Source organism: Opisthorchis viverrini, assembly GCF_000715545.1.
Source record: "Opisthorchis viverrini unplaced genomic scaffold opera_v5_37, whole genome shotgun sequence".
Lineage (NCBI taxonomy): Eukaryota > Metazoa > Platyhelminthes > Trematoda > Opisthorchiida > Opisthorchiidae > Opisthorchis > Opisthorchis viverrini.
In genome coordinates, this window is record NW_008751693.1 from 1017054 (window position 1) to 1044890 (window position 27837).

General features: G+C 41.0%; 1 protein-coding gene across 1 annotated transcript; it reads left to right on the forward strand.

Moving 5' to 3' along the window:
- Positions 1-634: 634 nt before the first annotated feature.
- On the forward strand, positions 635-27275 carry T265_02838 (hypothetical protein; the record flags this gene model as incomplete). The annotated part of the gene is made up of 8 exons (XM_009167182.1): positions 635-688; positions 4179-4368; positions 9994-10165; positions 16101-16159; positions 19201-19397; positions 19453-19563; positions 21944-22055; positions 26365-27275. 7 exons carry the CDS (start codon positions 4200-4202, stop codon positions 26541-26543), a joined length of 999 nt encoding a protein of 332 aa, XP_009165446.1.
- Positions 27276-27837: the final 562 nt, after the last annotated feature.

Below are 27837 nucleotides of genomic sequence, written 5' to 3' on the forward strand. Positions count from 1 at the left end.
TTATCCGAATAAAATGCGTATATCTACTGCGATGATTACTAGGAATAAGTATTCTCGAGGTCAGAGAACACAGGATCCGATATTCAGTTGGTCGAGCAGAAGATACAAAACGGAATTTATTCATAAGAGACACTGGGATATTTTGCGTCCAACAGTACAATGCTAACTCTAGCAATCTCAGTGCAGCGGAAGAGCCACCAGCATCTTCCGTCCAGTGTGAGCAAATCTCATTTCCCACAAGCTATGACGTATTATTTCACTGGGCGCTGTTTTCTAGTTGCAGGTAACTGCTGTCCTTGAAGAACCACTCACTTATAATAGTCCAGCGTGATAATGACCTGCTGAAAATTTTGTTAAACATAGACATTCTTGACTATGAAATGGTAATCTTGAAAATTTCGTAGTCTCCTAGAGATGGCTTGCCTAGTCTTACGTGGAAGTGCCATCCCGAATATCGTATAAGACGTCTGAAACGTTGAATGAAAATATTTGATGGGAACAACATCTAGTGCATCTATGTCAAGTTTGGTCGCACGGTTTTTGTGGGTTTCGGAATTTCGAACTAGTTTGTTATACTCCAGCAAATGTTCGTATTCCTGCATATGTACGGAGCCGGTAAATTAAGCGTTCTCAAGGAGCCCGCGCGCTTCGCATTGGGCGTGAGCTCCTCTAGGGTATTCCCGATCATGTACGCAATGACCGCCTAACTTTATCTCAGCAAATCCGCCTCTTCAACATAAATCTGGTTTAATATATTTGGTGTAAGCATATTTAGGTAGGTTTGTTTGATTTAGCTAGGTGACGGAATGCTGCATAAATTTATTGAAAAAATGTGAAGTCTACAAAGGAGCACAACCGATCGGTTAACTGGAATGAACTTCACTTCCGACTAATGCCTATACCACAAACTCACGAAAATTTCCTCGTCCTTTCTTTGTTTACCAATTGCACCAGTGCAATAGATAACTCATTTTCCATCGTATACGATGGAAACTATATAACTATAACTATATAACTGGTGGCGCTGTTTGTGTCAAAAACGCTCACGACACCTACATGTGGAAACTGTGTAAGCCGTCGTGGATTATATTTAAAAACGTTTGAAACCTTAGGCAAAGATGGAGAACAACTGCAGTTTATCCATGGATGAAACACTTAAAAACGCTGTTGCAGCGCACATAAACCAAAGTACGGTTAAATTTGTTATTAGAGCCCTACGGAGCCCCTCATGAACTCCTCATAAGTTACAAGAATGAAAAATCGAAAAGTTGTGTTATTGGTGAAATTCCTCACTTCTTACGTTAAAAGAGATAATAGCTCCCGGAGGTCGAGTTTATCTAGGGAAGCCAAGATCCACAGCAATCCTTACTCTTGGATAAGACAGAAGTATGCGTAAGTGTACTTTGCTGCTCGACAGTAGGAAATGCCATGAGGTTTGAGACGACAACAGAATGCAGAAGGAAAACTCAGTGTCATTATAAAACTGGTCGACCACTGCGACAAAAGTTGTCCTCCGGGGGATCACATAAAATGTGGTCGTCACGCGCTACCGTCATCCACAAAAAGCGAGGGTTATTCAACAAGAAGACCGCAGAAGGTGTTGAATGGTCGACCAGTCCACACTCTTGTTCATGAAACAAAGCTACTGTGGTCAGGACGGTTGGATTGTGCACGCTATGGAAGCATCAGTGGTCAGTGATTTTCCGAAGGCAGTGTTCACGACAATTTCTGTGGATAGAAGACAGAGACAAAGCTCATGAGCCGAAGCCCAGTAAGCAAGGCTGAACTTCACCAATACTTACATATAAATCAGTCAAACTGACAGGCACCATATACTTCAGGATTTCCGACGTGTTATTGATGGTTCAATCTTAGAGCATCTATTCAGAAGCTATAAGAAGATTAAATTGCGTGACTCGAAATTGCGTTTCACCCATAGTGTCTTGGAAAGCTTTTGCATCATGGAGCAAATACTTATACACCATTATACCAGTGACCCTTGGAATGAGGTCAGTGGATCAGTAGTGACTGAGGGCTGCATTAAGGTAGTTTCATGAACTTCACTGATGTGAGCAATTTCGAGGGAAGGGGAACAAACAATTAAATCCAAAAGCTGATGGAGGCCACAACTTGGATCGGATGTTTTACATGTAAGCCCGACAAATCGCATTCGTGTTTATCTGGAAAGCAGTCGGACGTGGTGATCGATACGAAGACCTGGTAAACCAGAAAAATACTGTCCACTAGAGTCGTAGTATGGAATTTCACAATTCACATATGCGAATAATTATAGATCGTATACGAGGGTTTTGAGATTCAGAAACACGAAGCTATCGGATTGGCCGTAATCGGAAGATAAACATAGTGCAGTAACTATGGGCAGTTGAAAACTTTTGGTATTACCACTGGACCGGCGTGCACAATAGTAAAGGATGGTGAAAGTCTAGGCAATACAGGTCCAAGGCGAATCCGCGTAATCGGCAATGGGGCGTCCGTTGGGAGGTATTCTGGCTTCAAGTTCACTGATTTATCAAAACACAGCTTGCACGACTACAGATGACTGCAATCTTGGGGCGAGTAGTGGAAGAGGTAATGCCACAGCGTGTTTACAGTCCGGCATAGAACCACCCTGGATGATGCTCTCGAAAACATGGATTGTAGCGGTAGAAGAAACGCCGGCTTGGAGTAAAACCAGCAAGTCGTTAACTAGACCTGATTGTATTGTAGGCTGCGATTGTAGTCTCAGTCCTGAGTGTTGAAACCAAGCACTTAAAAATCAGAATCACGCGTCCCAAGTTCATGTTCCGAGTAGGACATCAAAACATTCGTCTTACAGACACTTACATCACACGATACAATGACGACAATAGTAAAGAAAAATTGGCATTTCATGAAAGTGGGAGCTACAGCTGTTTTCAGGCAAATAATAACGATCAGGGGCCTACGGAAAAAGCATTTCGTGTTTGGCAAAAGTCCCATTAAGAACCGTTTATACACAAGTCAGTCGTGCAAACTAAGATGAGTACAGACGTTTGTGTAAGATAAGGACAAAATGTATAACAGCAGTCAACAACCAAGAATAAGGCTTTTTTGTGGCGATTCATTCTGCGCTGATTAAGAAAATAGGATCCATGTTTAATTTAACACATGTCTTAAGGCCGTCACCCTTTTGCCATGGTTTGGCTTCTTTGTTGCAATGGTTCGATGGCCTACACCAACTGAAATCCATCATGCCAGAAACGAAAACCGGAAGCGGTCAGACAAAGAACAGACTTTTCTTACTGCAAGAAATCCTATTACAGGACATTCTGGCAGCAGAATTTTCTGCTTGCTGCGACAAAAGTGTAGGATGCTTGAGAAATAACTGTCTGGTGATCCGAATGTCAGTAATAATGGAAGCGAATATTCTGCGGTTCCTCAAGGAAAATAGCCCAGCCACTTAATCTTGAATGCAACATTGCCTTTTTGACAAAAGCACTCAGGAAATTCCGCATGAAGTAGATTAATGCGTAAAATGTGCTCTTTGTTTCCTTCAAAGCTAGAAAGTAGAACACGTGAACAGCCTTGCCGGAATTTGAACTCTGGTTGTTTGGCTTGTGAGACAAAGACGATTCCAACTTTATAATAATTCATTTACCCAGTAAACGAGATTTATGAAAAGCAAGCTCAGCAGTGATTCCAAGTAAGGCGTCAGGAAAATCAGGTACAGTAATTAATGACATTCTGCCTTTTAATCCATGGCGTAGGTGTTTTCAGACTGCCAGAGTATTGGTAACATAATGTTCTCAGACGTCAAGTATCCGAGTTCCCGGCCATTGATCAGGTGGCCGTTAATCGGTGCGCCAAGCCTTGGAACAGCAAATACCGCTATAAACTTTAAATAATAACTAATATAAAATCCTCAGTTTTCTCTCTTTGTTGTGGATTGTGCGAAAGAAACGCTCCAGAACGGAAAAGAAATATGAAACGACCGATGACAAAAAATTGAGGTTGAATCGATCGCACAATAACAGATGTTTTGTGATATGATTTTTGTTCATGAAGGATCATCCCTAAACTTTACAGCACTAAAGTGAGCAAACCAAACCTGGCCTGGTCATTTTTTATTATATTTTACGTTACCATCCTTTACCATTATTATAACACTGTTTTTCGTTGCACGTTACGAACACCAACAGCTTTTTGCGACAACTTTGCGAATGGCTGGAAGAAGAGAGGATGTGCTTTTAACGCCAAATCCTGAGTTAACTGCGTTGCATCGGAAGATAGCAAAGAAAGAATTGCATGAAAATCCGGAACACATTGCTGCTCATATAACAAGCCTGAGAAGATGGATAACCTCAACGAAACATTTGGAATATCCAGACGGTAAGCTGAAGGAGTAATTTTACGGTGCACTTATATGAGCCTAATAATATCATTCTCTTTCTTGACTGGCGTCTTAAAATATAGATATTTTAAACGGGTTTAATTATACTTAACTCTCAGTTAACTAGCAGTAAAAGGTCAACTGAAATAATGGTTAATATAGTCTCTACATTTTTAAATTTTGGGCTTGCTTCTTAAGAAAATGTTTGATTGCTAGAAATTGCAACTAAGTATGCTGCACTGATGCTATTAGGAGATGAATGGTGGAAGGACTTGCCCTTTTTTGTCCTTGGAATCATCATCATTGACAGCGCAACCGCGGATTTTAAGATCAACGCTTGTCCACCATACAAACACAATGTGAAGCTTTACTGCGAAAGAAACCACGCAGCTGGATCCATGGGATTTTGTGCTATTTTAGCACAACAGTTCCTCAAGGCGTTTGTTCAAACATTCTGGATGGTAATTAAAAACTAGAACGACAATGGCACTGACTAGCGGTCACTTCTTGCTGCATGTCTAACTGTGCACAAGAGGACCTCACCCTGGAAGGCAAGTCGCTGCGGCAGCATAAGCCAAACTGTTTCGGCGACAGTATCAGAATACTATCCAGTAGGATAAGCAAGTTTAACACACCGTTTTCGCTTTTTTGTAGGGAATACATCAGATAATTTGCTAGAACGCCAATTGCTTTTCGTTATCACACTACTGTGGAAACGTTTTGGCTAGCTCACACAAAACTACCGTAGTTCATTTAACTAATAACGTTTCGTGACATAAGAAAAGTAGGAGGTAATGGGTCTAGCCTGCCTCGAGGATTTTTCAGTTCCGGTGGTTTGAGCTCATCTTTTGGCGTCCGTTATGATACCTTAATTTGTCTTTACAAATTCTGCCGAGACAGCCTTAGAAATGCTTAAAATTTAAAAAATCACTAATATCACAAATGAGAGATCCAGTTGAATTCATTTGAATCTCTTGTTGAGACCTAATTATTTTGCAAATAAGTGCATTTCGTAAACGCTCGACACGTTACTATGAGATGTTACTCCCACTCTATATTTGTCATAAAAATTCACTGTATGGCCATACGCATGGTTCTGATTGATACCAAATCTTTCTCACGCCAGTCAAGTCCAAACAGCCTCCGGAGTTCAGCAAAGTCGTTCGAATAACCTCTTGAGCCTAATGTAACGTAGTTCTGTGTGAAGTCTTATCGTTCCACCGACCGTGGACGAATGTGGTGCTCTGTTATCACCAAGAGGGAACTGAGGTCACGCAGACATCCTACCACATTAATTTCTCTAGTAATGCATAGAGTAGGAGTGACCGTCTCTTGCAAGCTGTATCGCGTGAGCTGTGAATTTATCTATTGTATCAAATCATGGAAGAACAAATAAAACTCAAAGAAATGCTCCCCAGCTCTGTATTAAAATGATGTGTAAAGTAGGCAACATAAGGTTAGGCAGAATTGGTGAACACCGTGCCTATTACTTATTCTTTATTTTACAGGTTTGTCATGAATTTTAAGAAAAACAACCTTGTTCACCCATTAAACATTGATGTCTACCTATATGTTTGATGTTGTTATACTTTGTGGCCAGGCACTCAAAAGCTAAGCGCCAAAAGTTAAAAAGTACCCGGTTTCCTAAGATAAGTGGCTTCGATTCACTAAAAAGACTTGTCTTCTTTACCCTATGTAATTGTGACCAACTCATACTACTTATCAGTGTTAGGCATTCAAAACACTAGCCGGGGGATCACAGTTTCAAAACCTTTGAGTTTCTTGAGGTCAGCACTGCTGGTGATTCCAGCTATACGGAGCTTCTTAGACCATCAGCACAAACTGATCTCCGTTACCGGACGAAATTTCTATTGCGAATGGCCAAATCTCCTCTTACTATCACAATAATCTTCCGGAAGTTGTATGACACCCTAGTCACCAAGCTCATCATTATGCAAGCATGAAGAATCTTCATAGCTGTTTTTGATGACAAACCAATAATAACGCAGGTTTTTGCCTTCTGTCTTTCAAATTGCTGGGCTCTCAAATGATAGTAGGTATTTAATGCTCATTCGCTTCAGTTGCTCAAAATCTACGATAACCGCCTGATGAATTCTGCTAGCTGTCATATTTTTGGAACGGCCGATGAAATTATCTCTCCTTTCCTTGGCTTTCGTGTTCAACCACTAGTAAATTGACAGCAATTTTGTGAAGTGGAATTACGTAGCATATTTCACTGTTTTGCTTTGTCATGATCTACTCTAATGTAGCGCAGATGCCGACGTCTCTGCTATTCGAGGGAGTCTATTTTTTAGAACTCCTCAGTACAGGTCCATTTTGAGTACACTCACTAACAGGGCTTCAGAATACTTATCATATTCTTTTTGGAATGAGACATACGCAAAACACCACCCCCAGAATATATACATTTCCAACCAGCTTTCCGTCACCGCGATTAAATTTCCGGGCGCATGCCAGTATTCGCTCTAGATTTTGCGGAAAGCTTGCCTTTTGGTAAAAGCATTTATTTATTTCGCCGGTGAATATAGCCTACAATGAAGTAAACAAGATTCTTTTCAGGTTTCTAACTCTTACTTAGGGTGTAGGAGCACACTGGTTGCTCTGATTAGCAACTATGGCGAAACAAGATATTAGTATAATGACTAATCTTCCAGCTGTGAAACCCTTTAGCTGCCTAGCTCAGAAGAAGCTTAAAGGCTGAGCTAATGCCACATTACAGAGACTAGGCAAGATCAGTCATTATGGCAAAGATTTGGTCAAACTATGGGCCTTCCGGCCAGTAAGTTCGTAATAGTATGTTCTGAATTCGGAATATGTGGTCAAGCATAAGTTGGGTAATGAGCTAAGGTCTTCTCTTCCCGGGGTTCCAGTTGGCATGCCGCCGTTATCTGGTGATTCGGGCACAGTTGCTTCTCTACAGACGTGAATGGTGGGCTGACATTAAATAAAAACGCTGTTTCATCATGATAGATGCTTACGTTCTTCAGCCTCCCCAAAACTTGTCAGGCATTGCTGATTAGGTGTTGACAAACAATAATCAGACATTTTAAATTGTTCCAACAGGATCGCTTCAGGAAAAAAGGCCTATGCCGATTACTCAACTTGTGCTTGATCACAAATGTTGAAGTCAGCAGAAATTATCACAAACAACTACGAGGAACACAAATGGGGTCACCGATTTCAGGATTTATTACAGAAGTCATAATACAAAACCTGGAGGACATTGTATTGCCTAATATAACTCCCAAAATATTGATCGGCTACGTGGACGGCGATTTTGGGGTAATCAAAGAGAGCTATATGCAGCTAGGAAGCGAACTACTAAACAAGGTTTTCGGCAACATCGAAAGAAGAGAACGACGGAAAACTGGGATTCCTGGAGGTCATCATCACTTTACTGCTACAAGTCGAGGTCTACAGGAATGCAACGCATACAGACCCAATTCTGAACTACCAAGGAGACCATCCACATTGTTACACAAGAAAGCTGAATTCTGAAACTTTTCAAGCGGTCGACACAATGCATCATAATTTTATACAAGATTAAATAAGGAAAACGCCTGTGCAAATCGTTCCAGAAAAATGGATATTCGAGATATTTCACCTGAAGATCACTTAAGGAGCCAAATACGACTAACAAAATAGTACAAAATGGAAGCACATCAGTCACACATCAAGGACACTGTTGGAACGACGGCTTGTATCTTACAATAACACAATATAACGGTCGTTTACAAAGCTGCGTACACTTTGCGGAGGACACTATCGAAATCAATCATATAGAGGATCCAATGCAAGGACTGCTAAAACGATATATAGGACACACAGGAAAGAGGTTGTCCACCAGAATACATTAACACAAGCTCCCTACACAAAGGCACGATAAATTTTTTGTTATCTTCGTGCACAAAGATCAAGAAGGACCCAAGTTCGGCTGGAGCGGCGTTTGCATATTGGCTCAAGCAAGAACGTAGATTTATGGAAGCGCGGTACTCCAGTAAACAAGCTATCAGCAAACATACCAAAATAGACCCTAGTTTATCAACCACTAACAGGAAGAGAACGCAGAATTACAGAGCTATTCAGTGTACAAGCAACGAGACGAGGAAGTCATAGAAGAGACAGGAGAGCTCTATTCAAAAAGCCACATTAAGTTTATTGGAGTAAGGTCCCAATCAGTAGAGCAATATAGCGGATTAACCGGTGGACCCAGGGACCGTAGTCGTTACAAAGGAGAAAACAGGGCTTTGCAAACAACCTCAACACAGTGCAATCAAAACGAGCGAAGAAAATACTAAAAATAAAAGGCATTGGAATAACATCGACTTAATGGAACACAGAGCACAATGTAACAAAGATCACGAGCGGACCGATAACTTCACGGGGAACTCTGTCATACAACTAAGCAATCACTTTAAAGGATAATAGATAATCCAATGCGATGTAAACGTACGCAAGAAAACAGAAAGTATGCATCCAACTATGTACTGATGATGTCTCCTCGTATCATGGCAAAACTTTTGCAAGTCAATTGCCAAGCTCGGCGAACGGATCAACAGCCATATGGTGAAAAACTAACTAACCAGCCAGATCTGTGTTTCCTTGAGTATCGGAATCGAATGGTTTTGTTTCTATTTCTTTACCTAAAATGACAAAATTGTGCTTAGCTGTCATGCTGATCGGATTACAATCGGACGCATGCTATTACCCATAGTATTGTTCAGTATTAAATTCTGAAGTAGTAACTGTCTTCGTCATATTGTTCCAAATGTCAGCCTGAGTGAGCATCATCTCATTGTTATCAAGGTTGATCTGATCGCTGTTCTAAAGGACACCGAAATAAAAAAATTTTTTGGGATAAAACGAAATGCATTTGTGGTCGTTCAGTTCGGTTGATAAAACACCGAAGAATATTATAAAGCCCGAGTGTTATTGGCATACCAATTTGGTTTTGACATGGGACTCAGGTAGAACCCAGATGAATCTCTCGTTTATGAAGAGCCCCAAGAACGGCAAAATTGGTCGTTGGGTGTTGAAGAGTTTTCAGCGAACGAAACTGCGGCAACTACGACGAGTACGCGGTTATTACAGCTGACAATGATGATGATGATGATGATGATGATGATAATGATGATGATGATGATGATGATGATGATGAGCAGCCTTAATAATACCAATGTTATCAGACGCTGAACTTTTGACTGCATCAACTGCTAGCTCTAACGCTATCCGAGTTTTTGCGTTAGTCTGCAAAAAGCAGTTAATGATTCTCCATCAATCGAGTTGACACCGTCAGTTTGTGTAGTGGACTGGAGGTACGTTGATGTGTAGCTTTGAGCGGGGTTTCGCTCCTGTTCATGGTAGGTGACCTTCCGTTATGAATAGTCATCTTCCAAAGACCTTTTTCACCTACGGTTTTACAAGAAAATAAACATCTGATAATGGTTTTATTATCTGTCCTGGCAATGAGGCCCATTCTATCCTAAAACAAATCAGTTGCTACCTTCTTCAGTGCGGCAAATTAGTCCGCAGTTTCGTACTAAAGAAATCTATTCGAGAGCTAATGGCTATTTAGAGCATGACTTGTTTCCTTCTCCTCATAGATGACCGCGTATATTCTGCCTTCCTACGTCATGCTAAATATGAGCATTCTGTGGCACAAGGTCGGATGGACAACTTCGCCACTTTGAGAACGTCGGAAAAGTGTAGTACCTCCAAATGGTTTATTCTTCCACCTATCAGTGACCCAGTTGTTGAGAGATATCTGAACTCCGGGTAAGCGATCACTTTCCGCTTCTAATCCTTAGAGAACATTTCCAGGTCTGTTTTTCAGACAAATTCAGTAAGAGGAGAAAATGTGAGCGCGCAATTGTTTCGGCATTACATTAATGTCCCAGGAATCCCTTGGGATCATCGCAATCAGGTCAATTATAGACGGCAAAGGCGTGAAAACACGGCCTAACGGAAACAGCGGTATTATTCAGTAGCTTTCATGCCAGCGCTTTCATTGGGGGATGTTTGGGGTCAGACATTAATGGAAAACTAGACAACCTTTTAGGTGGAAGTGTTATAGACTATTCGCACTGAGGTTGTCAAATTGATTTCCTGGATTACTGACTTGCTTTGTGTAGGTGGCTTCTGACCTCTGCAACCTTCTGCAACCTCCCATTTGGTATGCGTCTTGATGATTGGGTTTCAATGATAACAAAAGTCAAGAACGATAATCGAACCTAGGGGAACTTTGTTTGCTTTACACGTGTAAATGCTGCTGCGGCATGGGCCACCTGATGAGCATACGCGGTTTCAGTCAAAATCGCTTCAGTAAGTGTAGCGGTATAAAGACTGATATGTGCTCTTTTTGAATGGAGAATAGTTTCGTAGACTGTGTCTTTGTCATTTGGGTGAACTGAGCTGTATTCGAAAAAACATTAAATGGGATTGACCAATACGCAAGGGAATAGTTATAAATAGTTTGATCCTGTTTGTATGAAGATGCGCTTCTACATGTATTCCACTAACCTAAGGCGTTTAAGTAGGATAACCGTTTATGAATCGATCACTCAGATGGACCGGGCCCTCCAACGGGCTGCTAGATAGACCGATGTTGGATACTGATGACCAGTGGAGATAGATTTCAAGGCCCTACCCAATGCCGAAACTTCTACCTGCCCTACAATCCGGGTAATTCATCCAAGCACAGAATAACCGTGGCTTTTTTGAAGGTCCGGCAGCAAACTCATTCTGGTCATGACCAAATTACCACTATAAGCCAGTTAAAATCGATTATCCGCGCAGACGGGAAACTGGGTATTCGAAATAGTTGCTTGCAATAAATGTAGTGACCACAAAGGCATCAGTATGACTCCCGTCGTAACAAGGCTTCTAATACCACTTATCCTTCGTTATCGTGCGGCGGCACACGAATCCTTGACCAGGGAGCATCAAGCGTGATTTTGACCGGGTGGAGGCTTATAGACTAAATCTTCATACGCCACCCGGTGTTACTGAAGTACCGTGTGTAATTACAACCCGAAAAATTGGTGTTTCTTTATTTCAAAATTGCTTTCGATTCTGTCGACCGTTTAGTGATCCTGACTGCACTGGCTCAACAATTTGGCCCGATAAGTTTGCGAGCTTAATCCAGTCCTTATATTCACAAACTTCTGGATGTGTGAGAGTGCATGGTGAGCTTTCTGATAGCTTCCCAACAAAGTGTGGTGTCTGACAAAGATGTCCACTCTCTGTTCTCGTTCAACTTCGTCGTGGATGAAATAACGAGACAATTTCGGTGTTCATATCAGTGCTAATGAGAACATTGTATACCTGGAGTAGGCAGACCACACCGGCATCTTTGAAGAAGAGGTACAGACACGAGGTCTATTGAATAAACTGGTCACATTCATACCATCTTTCGGCAGATGCCTTACGCCTTTAAAGTTCGGAGTCATGGTCCATGGAGTATAGTCTATGAATATAATTCTTGCATTCCAGAGGTTCAATGGAGGTTGTGGAGAATTTTACATGCCTCGGTAACTATATTGGCTTCGAGGGAAATGTCTGTGATGAAGTCATTGCGCGAATTTACAGCAGCAAATTATCAGTGTTCAAAACTGATGTTTTTTCCGTCGTGCCGAAGTGAGTGCACGAATCCCAAGAGTCCTAATCAAGTTTCCCAGCTCATGTCACATATGGCGTTAAAAAAGCATGTCACTAGGTCTCCAGGGTCGTGGGTAAGGGACAGACATTATTGTGAAAATTAGAAAACCTATTGGGTACAAGAGTATGGAATATAGTACAGTATACAGTACACTATACATAGTATAGTATATGCAATATAGTATAGTATATAGAATATTTGCACTTATGTTGTCGAAATTGATTTCCTGGATTACTGGCTTGCCTCGTGTACATGGCTTCTGACCACAAACTGACATTGACGTCTAGTTAACTTGTCAAATGGATACTTTGTTATTTACCATAAGTAGTCAGATTTTTGTGGTCCGAAACCATATTGTGGGCAGTTTAGGTATGTAACGTATCACGTTTTGATTACTTAATAAATTAACAAATTAATAAACTAATAAATAAACAAGCTCAATACCTGGAGATGCTGTATAACTAGCTGCTTCGAACGTCCAGTTTCAAAAGAAGCACTTATTAGAAACTATGTTAATCTTATTATCAATAAGTATGTTGGTCATGCAACAACATAATTAGTTTAGTGTACCTGCTGAATACTGGTGTGCAACAAGGAGTCGAAATGCAGCACATTCGGTAGGAAACGGGTGAAATGTAATAGTACCGAGAAAGCATTTTAGCCCATTTTAAGCTTGAGGGGACTTCCCCTGCTACTCAACTATGCAAAGCAAACGTGACATCGACATTTCTGGTCTACTGCACATTTCTGCAGACTTCATTTTCCCACCTCATGTTGGCAATAGCACGCATTGGCGCGTCGGCATAGTAGTCACATGAGTTGCAGGCAGTCAATCAATGCCTGACGGAGTATTGATCGACTGAACAATTAGTTGACGCACACAACCGGTGGTAGTCATTCATTGCACACATACCAAAGATGCATTGTGCATCAATCGGAAATCGGTGTCATTTCAGAGGGTTAGTGGGTGCCAGACCAACTATATGCTTTCTCAGTCAACGTATTAGATAAGTCAGTACTATAAAACGATCCAACAGAACCGGAAGCATCCAGCTTTTATGGACTGAAAGAGTGTTACCTTTGGCTAAATGTGTGCCTATATATGATCAACTGATCTCAGCTGAGTCCCTAACTCATGATATGCCTCGACTGAATATGCTGCACAAACGCTGCCTTATTTCTCAGTTGGAATGATATTCAAGATATCGCACATTACTCATTAGGACGCTGAAAGCTCTTCGATAACCCACTAACGACTAAGGCTTTTCTTAAAGTTCATCAGATAAACGCAGTCTCCGAGTTATCAATCGTCAGTAGTAGACTTCGAAACAGCCACACCGTTTTTTCACTCTGAACTCATTGTAACTTACTGTTGTTGTTGTTGTTCAGGTAGCTTTGAAATCCTCACCCAGTATTGCAGCAGTTTAGAAATATTGGATCAGAGTCTTGCCTACGGCGTTTTCAACACTTGTTACAATGCTCCAACTCATGCGTATTGTGATAATTGACCATGAGGCTGTTGATCTGTTCGCCGAGCATGGCGATTGATCTGCAAACATTTCGTCGTCATTCTTCAGTGCGCTGTTGGGTGGGTGTTGTATAGACCGCTTTTATCCACGACCGTTTGTATGACCGTAAAATCGATCAATACTTCTGTCAGCAATCACTGTTCTATAGCGACGCACGCTTTGCCAGCGCTCACTTGGTTACTGGTTTCACAACGGGCTTCAAACACGAGATTTCTAAGGAATGTGTGTACTGAACTCGAATGGCGATCCCGCCTCCGCTTGCGTGCTTCTCCTGACCCATGGTGAACACATTTAGATTTCTCCAACACCAACCTATCTTTTTTAGATTTGAATGAGTCTGTTTCGTTGGAGATGCTTGCTCTATGGGCACAATTCCCACAGCCGTGTGGGGTTTCGTTTTGTGACAAGTATTACGCTTATAAGCCTATCTACCTAGAGATAACTCAAATTTTATTGAAGTAACCTGATTTAAATCCCGGTAAGCCTGAAACTGAGGAAAGCATGCTGTCAATCCTGGGGTTCCTGAGTGGATAAGCTCAATTTCCTCGAACCTGGTGATTTCAGCATCCACACAATTTCCAAGTGCTGTCGTGGCACATGTTCACAACCACTGCAGGTCTAAGGTAATTTGAGTTTAGAGGTCTGGGACTCTTGGATTCTGACCGCTGTTGAGTAAATAAGACTTATCGCAGTCCGAATTACACCTGCTTTTATTAACTCGAATCAACAGTACGATGATCATGTAAATAATAGATTTACTAGTTTGTGAGCAACGTAAAAAAGATACAACTTATCGATGCTCTTGTAAAACTACTTCCTCGAAGCAGTGATTTAAATTGTGATTTCGTTGAGTGGGATGATGGTTCGTTTCATTCTTCACTGTTGGTTGGGCCTTTCGAGTGAAAAAAAACCTTGAAAATGGTAAAATGATTACAGGCTTGGTTATAATGGGTGCATTCGCTGCGTTTGCTGCAAACGGCGTAGCCCTGGAAGAAACTCCACAGACTTCATCAACATTGTAAAGACTCTAAACGCCAATGTGTACTTCTGAACAATATTTCAGTGGGCGTTAAACGTCCGGATGGCGAGTTTTTGGGTTAGGCCGCAGTGACTGTGTCACCTTCAAAACCGAGGTCGTTTTTCCGACCGCCCGACCCACATGTCGCTTTGCCGCTCGAATGGAATCGAATGGGTTTGACAAAGCACCGTTGCACAGACAATGATAGACACCAAAACCAGTAGATTTGAAAACCGAATTGATACTCGAATGAGTGTTTTTGTCGAGATATCATCCTCTCTCCGATTGTCTGTGGCGGGCCAGTGCAAAGTCAGGAGTTGAATCCTACTGTCCCTCGGGTAGGACAGCGCACTGGCACAGATGGTTTGGACAGGTAGCAGAACATGGCGCATCCGACCGTCTCATAGATGTGGTCCATGTTTGAGCTGGTACCGGGGAAGTGCCCATTTTGCGGTGAATAGGCACCGACAATCGTAATGGGCTAAGGGGAGACAAACTCAGCCGAAAAGGCGGCGACACTGGTGGCTTTCATATACAGTCAGGATGCGACAGTGGAGTGTCGACTTTCCAAGAAGAAAGAAAGAAAATTTGGCCTTAAAGTTACAAGTATTTGCAATCAGCATGAGTCAAGCAGCCTTGCATACCACAGCTCGATGGAGGAATTGGTGACTGCATGCTTCAGTAAAAAATTTAGAACTATCATTTTCACCCCCCTGGTAAATTTAGGTGTAATTCGCTAACTTCGAAGGGTAATCAACATTCTTTGTTGGGAACAGCAAATACCTAAAATTGGCGATCGGCATTTAACCAATAAATGACTTCTATCACTGAGTTATAAGTATTGTAATATAAGTTGCCAAATAGGGACAAAGACTACGAATGTCTATACCCTCTATGTAAGTATGGACAAAAGGACGACATGAAGTGTCGATTGAACGTTTGTATTCATTCTCGTCCCTTGTTACGACGAGGACTTACATTTTTAGAGCTTTGTTGCTGCTAGACAAGATCTGGAAGCAGTTTTGACTAGATACACTGGAAAAAATAGGTCTCAGTGAAACACGCCATTTAGGTTAGAGAACGTGGACTTACTTATACTTGATAGGACGAATAATCTGAGAGTTTAATCAAAACTTTCAAGACTGGTAGTACAGAATTCTGATATGGCCTGAGAGTAATGCGCTAAACTGTCATGTATAGCGGACAGTAAAACTGAGTTCGTTATTTACACTTGCCTGTAAATTCAACCCAAACGGAGAATGTTGCCGGTGCAATGATACTTGCCCCAAACGCAGGTGTGCACATTTGTTCGGAAATTCAAATTGCAGATTAAATTATCAGGTAAAGTTGAAGAAACTGCTCTAGTTTTGAGGATGCCATGGAGTTAAAACATCAATAATCAATGAAGCAGCACATGAATCTTTCTTGTTTTCGAAGAGTAAATTTTCCGACGTGTTGTTAGGTTACTTGTACCATCGTTTTAACAAAAGTCAATCATTCTTTCAGGATCCACATTCCGGTTGGGTTTCTGGACGACGGGACATTTCTTTTTATCGTGCGTCCAGGTAAGTTTCCTCTTCACGTGGGCCCCATTTTTCTGAATAAAGCATCTCTGCTGAGTTTTTGTATGTAACATTTTCATTTTTACATCACTCTTATTCTGTGCTGCATTTTATTTTCACGTGCCTTGATAAATTGTTCCCAGTAACCTGGTCTTCATACACGACAGAAATAGTGACCCCCAAAGATGGATACGTTAGAGCTTCCATGGATTCATACACACGTCAAGTAGACATTCTGAAATTCCGTTAAAAACCGTCCAGAAACAAGGACCAGAATTGTATTCCTCAGAGGTGTATCACACTCAGGCACTGCACGTCCTCATAAAGCGGTCCATCGAATTGTTTTTTTTTTCAGAATCGGCTGCAAAATTTGCCTGTGCGGCTTTTAGTAGATAAAAATAGAACACTGAGGAAATATTTAGCCCGCCGGAAGTAAACGTAAACTATTGGCAGAACATCCGGACATTGTTTGTGTGACCCACGATCAAAAGAAGGTTTGCCTAAACCCTCCATGTTGTAGCAGAGCGGCTGTACTTACTGGCTGGTAAGCAAGATTCACCGTGTCAGGCTTGTTGGTTGCCATCTGATCTCGGAACACCAACACAGACTCATTCCTCCACCATTTTGTTATCATTTTTATGTTTAGGTTTTAAATACTAGGTGAGAAAATCTACCTATAAGGAAAAGAGGCCAGTGGATAGTAATTTTCTAGGTTTTTGTCTCTTGCCCCAGGTCTGTTTCTAACTGAAGGCGCACTAACAGGGATGGTTGCCGCTTTGTGCAACATCAAACCGAAAGGCAGCTGCGGTCAAGTTGGAACAAGCACTTAGGCGCTACAAAGGCCAGACACTTTCGCAAGATGCTACCTACTTGGTGATGTGCGCAGCGAGGTTTAGTTGAGGCTTCACATCTAACAATGGCTTGTTCGCTCAGCTCAGCGAACACGCCAACGACCACCATAGTGGAAAAGATCACTAGTTGAGGCTCGTTGCCAATAATGAAGAGGAATTTATTCTTGAGAGTTTACAGGGCTGAAGTGCTAATCCACCTGGAAGGCCAGGGCAAGCGAAACAGTCAATCCCCTGTAAATTATTACCAATGACCAGTATTTGGTCTTCTGCAAAAAAATTGCAGAAGAGAATAGGGTTGTCTGAGACCATTTTTATATCACCAGGACAAGCATGTGCATAGTGATAGAAGATTCAGGTTGCATGTGGCATACATTGGCATGGTCTTACTAGGTTACGGTTTTGGCTGCTTCACGGTGTGTTACCTTTCAGGATGAAATTACACTGCTTAAATAGGTTTTGTTTTATGGCGTTACGCCCCATAGTGCTCGTACTTGATTTCTTCAGGATAACATCTTCCGGTAATTTCTTTCAGCCCTTTTCTAGCAAGCAAACGCCCTTTTTTCAGAAGCGTGTTATTTTAGTTGTTCGATTTAGAGAGCCGTTCCTTATGAACATGTATCCGCCCAGTAATTCAAATGGTGTAGCAGGAACCAACCTAACTCCAGAACCCTTGATTTCTTTGTTTACTCAGCAACGAGGGATATAAAACACGTTTGATGTTTTGCACTTTGACTGCTTAATAGTACAGCGATATTATGAGTAGGGTCATCTATCCGGTGTGTCTAAGTAGCGTGTTTTTCAGTCGATGACCTCAAGCTCAGTCTGGCTGTTATACTGTTGACACGTTGTGCCTCACTGATCGTAGCGACCGATTTGAGGAGAAGTTTGAAAAAGAAATCGATCAGTTCTGCTGAAATAATTGCCGCCGCAATTGCAAGTGAACTTATAGGTAGCATGCAGGACTGAATGATTACACAAACTCTTGGAACTATTTCAAAGCATAATCTTTCGGTTTGTTAAGCGAAACTGAGCCGCATCTCAAGTGCGGTTTAAAGTGGACTGAAGTTCCTACTCGGTGTTGAGATATTATGGCCCTTAAATTGTACATACATTACCACCTCCTTCCTAGATGTGTGGGTCAGATTAGTTGTGGAGTTGGACAGTAGGTTTCAAACTCTCATCCGGACGTCTGGTAGTTAGTATGCCCTAGAATGCCAAACTACCATTTTTTAACTATCTTGGGATACAGACGAATAACTGTGGATATCGTCTAAAATGACAAAAGATCGACGGAAAGCTGGTCATTGCATCGCATGCATAGAGATGCACTCGAAAATAGCACTGATACTTCGTAGTCTCTTAGATTCCTTACTCTTATTTGACCAAAAACCACCTGTGATCAACTTTCACTTGCAATCATCACCTTTTTTAACCCAATACCTCTGACACTAATGTGAGGAGTTGACCTGGAGATGTGATACAACTTATCGCTGACCCATTCATTTTCCGTTTCTTTCAGTCTTAACAAGTTTGTGCAAAAATAATTTGTCTGTTTAGCCCAGGTAAACCTGTGATGAACATATGTGTTGCTAGTGCTGCTGGTGAAATGACCCAGAAAGAAAGGCAAACTAATGTATTTGATTGACCGAATATGTGTTACATACATCAATGCACACCGATTGGTACAACATTACAGTAAGCCATCGAATTACGTAAATTAAGGGATGCGAAAACCTCAGTGCCATCCGGAAACATCTTGTGCCAATTGTAAGGGTGATCCGAACTGGTCGACATCCCGTTACTGTGATTGCCATATTTCAGTTTCATCAGGATCGCGAATTCTCCGGACCATCGCATGCTTATTGCTTGCTCAAAAACAAAAAAGTTCATACAATCATGGATGATATTAATTTGGGGGTTAGGTATTCCTTTCTTCAGGATATTCCTCAACTGGTTCCGGTCTCGCGCCTTAAATACCGGGGCTAAGTACAGCGTGAGTGAGCTGGTGAACACATCTTATACTAATGAAGTGGGGTTTTTCATCCAACCTTATAGCCAATAAGCCTTTTTGCAAAGTGCATTGCTTTCCATAATATGCCACAATGAATTGTAACATCCTCGGTTGATTCTTTTAAACGCGCACCAGCACTCGATGAGAGGTGAATTCAATAACTTTTTTTTATTATTCGACAGCTGCCCTGGACAAAGAAAACTTCCCAGTAGAATTCGTACTGAAATTTGTAACTTTTCATATGGACCGGATATTTGAAGACCCGCGAGTACAAATATGCGGTATTCGCTTATTCATGGACATGACCAATGTCTCATCAAAGCTCATGCAAAAAATGAATCCCGCAAAGAATTTTAAGGAAATCATCAAAATGTTTCAGGTAAGGTTTTTATTTTTTTGGCACATCGGATTACTCCATTAATTCACAACCAAAGGAGGGATATCCGGCCCGTATTAAAACTTTTATTTACTACAATGAACCTATTTGGATGGATCAACTTCTCAAGATAATGTTCACGTGGATGAAACCAAAACTGAGAGAAAGAGTAAGTAGTCTCATCGTTCATGTGAGATTAGTTATAAACATTCTTCCTCATAACTGCACCAAAGTATGATTTTATCACAATCGATCATTCAGAATAGCACCGTGTATTTTCGATTCATGGACTAAAGTGGACGCATCTTCATGACCTGGTTATCTGAATTCCGTAGGGACCGTGGTGATACCGCATCAAGCAACTTTCTGAAAACATGTGTACTGAAGGCATATAGCTCATCGAAAGTTCCGTTGTAAGAATCAGCTCAAATTCCCTGTCTGCTCTCAACAAACTGAAGACCAATGAGTGTTTATCTATACAGGTGACATTTCACACGGAAGTTTGTATTTAGAGAGATTACAGTAAAGGGTTTCACTAATAGAGAAAATGAATTTGCACCAGCATCAACCTAGCCTAGCTAACAGGTATTAAAAAGAGTGTCATTGTGTGAACTCTATCTTTCAGGTTACGGCGAAGTCGTACTGCTTGAAGATGGATGACTGGCCACCTTCATATTCATAAAAATGTGGTAAAACAATATCAAGCTTCCATTGACTAATGTTTGACGTGGAAAATGGCCTAACTGGAAAGTCTTAGCCCAGAAGTGTTTTTACTAGCGTTGCAGTTGATTAGTCATACACAATGAAATGTCCGTTGGCCCATAAATGTCAAGAACCCTAAACTACTGACCATAAATCACTATGATAAATGAAAGTCCTTGAGCTCAAAACACAGCTCAAACTGCCATGTCTATCTGATAACAAATGCGTTTGGCTAATGATGGAGACTGTACGGCAAAGGTGGTTTCCTTTCCATTAGAATCTGAAAAAATGAAAAATGACTGACCCGATCCGTTATTCGATGCATGTGATTCCAAATGCAGTTTCAGACGGGGGTTGAAGTAGATTAATAGGATAGTTTAGGTTATAAGTTCTTTGGTCTCTTTCAGAGTAGCTTGACATAGTAACGATCACTACCAGTTTTTTATCACTTAAAAGTTTGTTTGGAGATTCTCGAAGTCTATGAAGTTCTAGCAAAAATATACGTTGACCGAATAGATTGAGGTGAGATTTTAAATGAAATTTTAACGACTGATCATAATCAACAAGTTTCGTAATGTTTGTTTCTAGGACGGTACTGATATGCTTATTTTGATGTTGGTCGGATTTGGGCGACGACATCGGTGGTCGCTAGTGAACCCCAGATTCCTAAAATCTGCCAGAAATAGTTCGTACTCCTCAGGTCTTAGATAGAAGCGGCTGACTAGCAAATTCTTAACGGACAGTTCGAATTATGCTATTTTTATCCGAGTATCTCGCTAACGTGGTATCTGTCTTGGTGTACCGGAACAACAACAAGAGACTACTTGCAAGTATGTACATGCACAGCAACTAAGTCTGAGTGTTAGTTTTTTGTCCCCATTATCGGGTTTATATCGCGCTTATAGTAGGGATCTTCTAAAATAAACCGAAAGAGGATATTGTCTCTTGCGATGGCGTTTCACTTTCTTTGACTGAGGCTGAGAAATCTCCTGTTTGATTGAAAGTACCGTGATTATACAGGTTGAAGTCGAGATTTCTAGCAAATTTCGGATTTATCCCCGGGCGACTCTGTTGCTCAGGCATCAGAGAGAGATTATACAACCGGCATCGAAATAAAGAATTAATGCAGTCGTTCCAGGATAAGTTCTCTAAGTATGTTTTTTGTGAGCTTACCTTGGAGAAACTCAGGACAAAGTACAAAAGTTGGCAGCAAATCTATTTCATCAAATTTATTCACAGGTTGTTTTTCACATATATTCATGATCCGGTAGCGCTGTGATTTTAAACAAATGTCAGGGCTGTTTTTAGCGAATTTCACTGTTCATCTTTAGGCGTTCTTGCAAGGTCATACTAGGTACTGGTGTCCTATGAGCATTCCCAACCGAAATTTATCAGATTTTAAGCCCCCGACCTTTTTACAGCTTGTTATAATCAACCTGAATTGCGTACCAAGGCCACCAAAATCGGTCCAATGACATCATACCAAGCTTCAAACTAAGCCAAATTCAGAACAACTTATTAGCAGCATCATGTTTGTTTAATTGCATCGGATGAAGAGCGATAAACCCTTGACAGATGACTTGTTTCCTGAGATGTGGCTTTTTCTCCGTTGTGTCGTGCGGGTAGCATTGTTATAAGGTAATTGAGTAATAATAATAATAATAATAATAATAATAATATACTCAGCGCTTAGTGTAAGTTACAGTTCTTTACAGGTCTTTAACGCACTGAAATCATTACCAATGTTCCCATGCTTGGTGCTATTCAACAGGGCACTCGGAATCGCGATTTCTGATTTTTTTTCAAAAATCTTTGTCTGGTAGTACTGCATACTTTTTCCATTCTAGATAATTCGGTCCAAAAGTGATATAACGAAGGCCTTTGCAAAAGTGCATGGTTTGCAAGCTATACTCCCTAGAGAATACGGTGGTGACAATCGCAGCATCAATGACATTATAGGTGAGTCATTGCATGTGAAAGATTCTTGTTGAGATAAATTGCTTTTGAAAGCCACGTCGTTTACTGGAGGGCTAGGTGCATGTGTCAGAAGTTGTAAAACCTCGACTGATATGACCAAATATGAACCACATATTTGGTAATTGATCAGGTGGCTCTTGATCTGTTCGCCGAGCTTGGTAATTGATCTGCAAACGTTTCGTCACCATTCGAGGAGACATCTTAAGTGCGCTGTTGGGTGGGTGTTGTATAGACCGCTTTTATCCACGACCGTTTGCATCACCGTAAAATCGATCAATACTCCTGTCAGCAATCACTGTTCTATAGCGACGCACGCTTTGCCAGCGCCCACTTGGTTACTGGTTTCACAACGGGCTTCAAACACGAGATTTCTAAGGAATGTGTGTGCTGAACTCAAATGGCGATCCCGTGTCCGCTTGCACGCTTCTCCCGACCCATGATGAACACGTCTAGATTTCTCCAACATTTACGTATCTTTGTTAGTAGTGGACTTCGAAACGGCCACACTGTGTTTTTCACTCTGACTTTATTGTGACTTTTTGTTGTTGTTCAGGTGGTTTTGAAGTCCTCAGGCAGTGTTGTAGCAGTTTAAGCATATTGGACCAGTCTTTCGTGCGCCGTTTTCAACATCTGTTACAATGCTCCAACTCATGCGTATTGTGGTAATTGATCATGTGGCTGTTGATCTGTTCGTTCTTGCTGCTGGGCCCCCGACCCAAGCAACAGCGCACTGAAGATGTCTCCCCGAATGGTGACGAAATGTTTGCAGATCAATTACTCATTATGTTTTGGCATGTGGTATTAGCATAAAGTGCTTCATGATGCCATAAATTTAAATTCCATTATGTTGTTCAAACGAAAAATGATGGCTTTTGACGGAATCCAGAAATCACCTTCTCCGTAACCCGCTACTATTTGAACAGATGAACAATCTTGTGGTGTACTACATAAATTGTACGAACATCCGATGTGATTTTTCGGACACCTACAGTACTTAGGATTATCAATATGATAGAAACTCTGAGATATATTAGGCCGCATAAACAGCAGATGAAAGAGTTGACCTTACTGATAACTGAAATCATTGTTTGACACGCTTCTAATAAGATTTCGTATAGTTTTTTATTTCATTTTCTCGGTTGTTGTGAATGCCAACAAAACTTGCGTTCACAAAACATCATCGCATTTTAGCATTGCACATCAGCTTTTTGAGGTCGGAATCAAGACTCTACTTTTAATATTACAAGATAACCGAAATCTCGGCTGTGTTCAGTTGCGTCATTTTGCTGAAAACCCATAAATTTTAATAAGTTTCTGGCAATAAATCTAGCCTGTGCTCCATTCTTGAATGAGTAGTGGTAAGAGAGTACATCTATTTCCTCATGGAGCCATTATCACAGACTTACTGCTAGAATTCACCTATCTTTTCGAAAGTCATTTACATTATACACTCAGGCTATTCAACCTAAACCCTTCTGGCTCTAAAGATCAAACTTGTTCTGCCAGATCACGACTGATTTGAGTCTTTTTGTATCTTATTTTTTTAAAAACTGAGGACAATCATTCTTGAATCTCCATACATTGGCGGTAATCCAAGCTCAGACACTAAGGACCCGTGCATCGTTTTCTGTTTTGTCAATCAATTAGCCAGCACTCACGTTTATTGGATGAGAAGTTGAGCATTACTCATACATCACCTGCGGTCAGATGTGATTGATATTACGGAGCCGAACCTCACATGTAATAGATGTGTTATATGTGTATTCAGTCATGCATGAAATGGATTCTTTTAAAGATTGACTGCGCAATTATTTTGCAACTCCGTCTAGTGGGTTCCTAATGTTTCCACCAAAGTGCGCTGCCTGGATAAATAGAGGAAATTCCTTCCGGGTTCAACATTGGATATTCATCCTCTGTGTACCCACTTTTAATATATAGTATAGTATGTAGTATATAACAGTACGCCAGAAAAATTGCGGAAAAAAATTGCTTGCTGTTTGTGGAATCTTAGTACAGAAGATTGTCGTTAAACAGTATTAATTCAATTCACTTAATGTGGCAGCGATCTAATAAAAGTGTTGCATATTCAACTCGTCTTGTGTATTTGTATTTAGGCTTGTCTACCGGCTAAGAACTTCAAGGTGCTCTTGAGCTTTTTTCTGCAGTTGTGGTGTACTTTGACCTGACAAACTTCATGGCGCTTATGGAATTGCACTTGGTCCCATGTGTTTTTCAAATCTGAGCTTGATTTGAGTCATGTTAAGTTCACTCTGTTGTTTTGTAGACCCCGAACTACTTTGCGAGTACATCCTCAAGAAGGACCAGTACGTTTAAAGATCAAGAGAAATAACGACTCAGAATGTTGTTTCAACTGTTATCCCGGGAACACGTGCATTCAGAAGCAAACTATTTGCAAAATTTTAGTGACCCTGTGCCACGCAAAATCTCCATAACAAAGGCCCTTTTGTTGAGGAGGATTTTAGTATGGTGGAGGGTACTACACTCAGCGATACAATCTAAAGATCCATGCTAATGAAAATAGCTTTGCTAAAGCAAGCATTCATCAACTAATCTACATTGATTACCTACTACTTGGAGCACTCTGTGAGAAAAATCAATCTGAATGTATGCCTACCTAAGCGTTTACACCAATATGGGTCAGTCTCACTTTACTCTGTTCCCACCGTAGGTTTGTTTATAACAACGGCATGGATGGTCTCGAACGTTTCCATTTGTTTTGCTCATATTAATGAATACATTTTCATCGAGTAAGCTCTGCATTCTGCGAAGCCTGGCCGTGCTTTGTGATGAGTGCCATGAAGTCGTTGAAACCTTCCAGCTACCTTGCCTGCCGGAATATAATTTCTCACAAATCAGATCCTAAGGAATGCAGAGCAAATCGGAAAATAAGAGGATCAGTTTGTCATACTACGACCAATAGTGTTTGCTCAAAAAATACGAAGAGCAGTGTCCGTAATAGAGATAGTGAACATTCTAAAGCATAAGAATTTGGCCCCCTCTCAACGTCTATTGTGGATGAGACTCTTGAGAACGTTCAGAGCACAATTATGGGGAGGTTTCGGGTAAGAGTTGTCTAGGTGGATGAAGTTTTAGATTGTGCCCAATTAATCGAAATCTCGGAGTCACGGGGATTATAAATGAAACTTGGTGACAATTTTCGTTACGCCTAATTGATCTCTGTTGGTGAAAATACTTCACTGCGCCAGTGGGCAATATGCCACCATCTTCCCATTAGGTAGAACGCTTTTTCAAGGGAAGTTAGCATATCGAAGGTGGACAGGTTTTAGGCTTTATTAGACGTTTGCACACGGAAATTAGTAATTTGTGAATGCTATTTGAGCAATTATTTTTGACAGTCCGCATCTTTATGTAGAAGTAGCTGCACATTAGTATGGGCTCGTTTGTATTCTTTCATTTGAAGTAAGGTAATGTGAACACACTCGTCCTTGGAAAGCTTCATCGCATCTAACTGCCCTGTAAACACAGCCTTCTATGTTCCACAGCCGACACGTGGATTCATATAATTTCAGTTACCCAATATAAACCCATGCACATTCTTCAAGCCCCTCATAGTTTCTCATAGTTTCGAATAATAGACTTGTTAAACCTTACCCCACTGGATACAATGGCTGACAAACGATTTGACATGGCTGTAGGTCAGTGGAGCACTGGTGTTCAGACTGGTATTTCTATGAAGTACAGTGGCCATTGTGGACATCATTGCCATTACTTTGGCTGCTTCTGAGATTTACTCTGGTGGCTATTTGTGGGTTTCGAAGATGGCTCTCTGTTCCATTACTAGGAGAACTTTAGTTGTGAAACGGCTTAGATACGAAGTTATGCAACTAATCACCATTTTAGTGGAAGACTTTCATGGAATAAGGCATGTAAAAGCAATAAAACCAATATTTTGAGGTCACCAACTAAACGGTCAATATTTTATTGTCGTTTATCTCTGAACCTTCTAAACAGCCGTTTGACATCAACTCTGAGTTAACCCGCTTTCAAAAGTGTCGGGTTGTTTCGTTGCACGAGTTGAAAATGCAGTTTGGCAAGGCTTCTCGTCTGCGAGAAGACTGACTTGTACAGCTACTATGTTTATGGGTTTAAATGTTTATTTCCAGTAAATGATGCTAGTGGTCAGTGAAAAATGCCATGGTGCACATTTTTGGTAAATTTTAGCATTGACACACCCGATGAACCACGCGTTGTAATCTGAAAACGTACCTGCAAAATATTCAGCTAATATTCTTGTTTTCACTCTCTTCAGCGGAAAGGAATGCTTGGTTCAGGAAGCAGTACGATGAACCTACCATTTGGACTGGAATAAAAGTAGACGAAAGCAAGAGGCCAGAGTCGGCCAAACACTACCTGAAGGAATATAAAGAGTATTCTGAACATTCCATGGGTCATGCGGGAACATTCGTGCAGCTTCCACAAAGCGATTAATCTTGTGGGTGCCTACAGTCTGTGATCATCGTCTTCTGTATACCAGTCTCCCTGACTACCTAGGTGTCTTTCTACTGTTGGATATTTCCACTCACCAATTCATAAACACGTACGATATCACGGAAATTTGGCAATTTATTTAATACGAAAACTTTTATTCCTCTTCTTTGGTGCTCTGATATTTTTCGCCTACAAACGTGTTGCTATCTGCATCTGTTCGTCAACAACCTAATGTCTGCCCCACAGCTTTTTGCCATAGTGTCTTTTTTCACACAAAACACCGATCGACTAAGTCCCCCTTAGTAAACAGTGCGCAAACGCCGGTTGCTTGTTTTTATTACACACTTAACGAGGATATATTTTACATTGTTTCGAACTGAATAGATTCACTAATATCACTGAATCAGTGTGCCTGCAAACTTACACTCAGACAACACATCGGAAAGAAAAGTGTCGTCCTATATTAGTTTAACATTATTTTTCCTTCTCATTTACAAAGATCTAGCGATTTAGCACATACATTACTCAAAGGCTCATTTTAAGCCCGATGGATAAAAGTGACGATTGTTTTCATTTTGAAGCCTTGTACTGAAGAACCGACGTTAAACTTCGTAGCCAGCAACAACAATGTGATGAACATGACTGATACTCTATTCGTTGCTCTATTCATTATTCTCTTGTTTTAATATTCCACATGCTGTATATATTCGCCAATTCGAACACATACGTGCTGGTTGTTACGCTTCGCTGAATTCTGGATTTCTAGTTCGTCTGGTTATACCGATATACGTATGAAACTTAATTCTCACAAACACACCAATCAGTCAAACAATCGTTCAGCAGTAGCACCCTTTCGGTGCCTAACTGCTGTGCCACCCGAAGGAAGCTCGAGGGCTCGTATAGTGCCAGGTTGCCCAAGCCTAGACAGCGGAAATTTAGAGGCAGAGGTTGGGTTCGAACAACGGACTTTCTGGTCAGTAAATTCGCGCTCTAACCACTTTACGCATCTCTCCTCCACACAACACACCAGTCTGTGCTAAGAAATTGCGTCATTTCATAGACCAGAAACAGTAAAACTTAAGAGGTTAGCCACCTGAATCGGTATAAGACAGTTCACAAGCATTGCTGCAGTCCCCATCGAAGAGAAGAAACTTTTCGATCATCTTGTTAATATTCACGTATCACTACTCATCGACGTGTGGCCTACCCGGATGTTACTGCTGCCGGTAATGACATGTAAGTAAAAGATTAAAACAATTAAATGAACAGCTAAACAAACAAACCAAAACTAAGT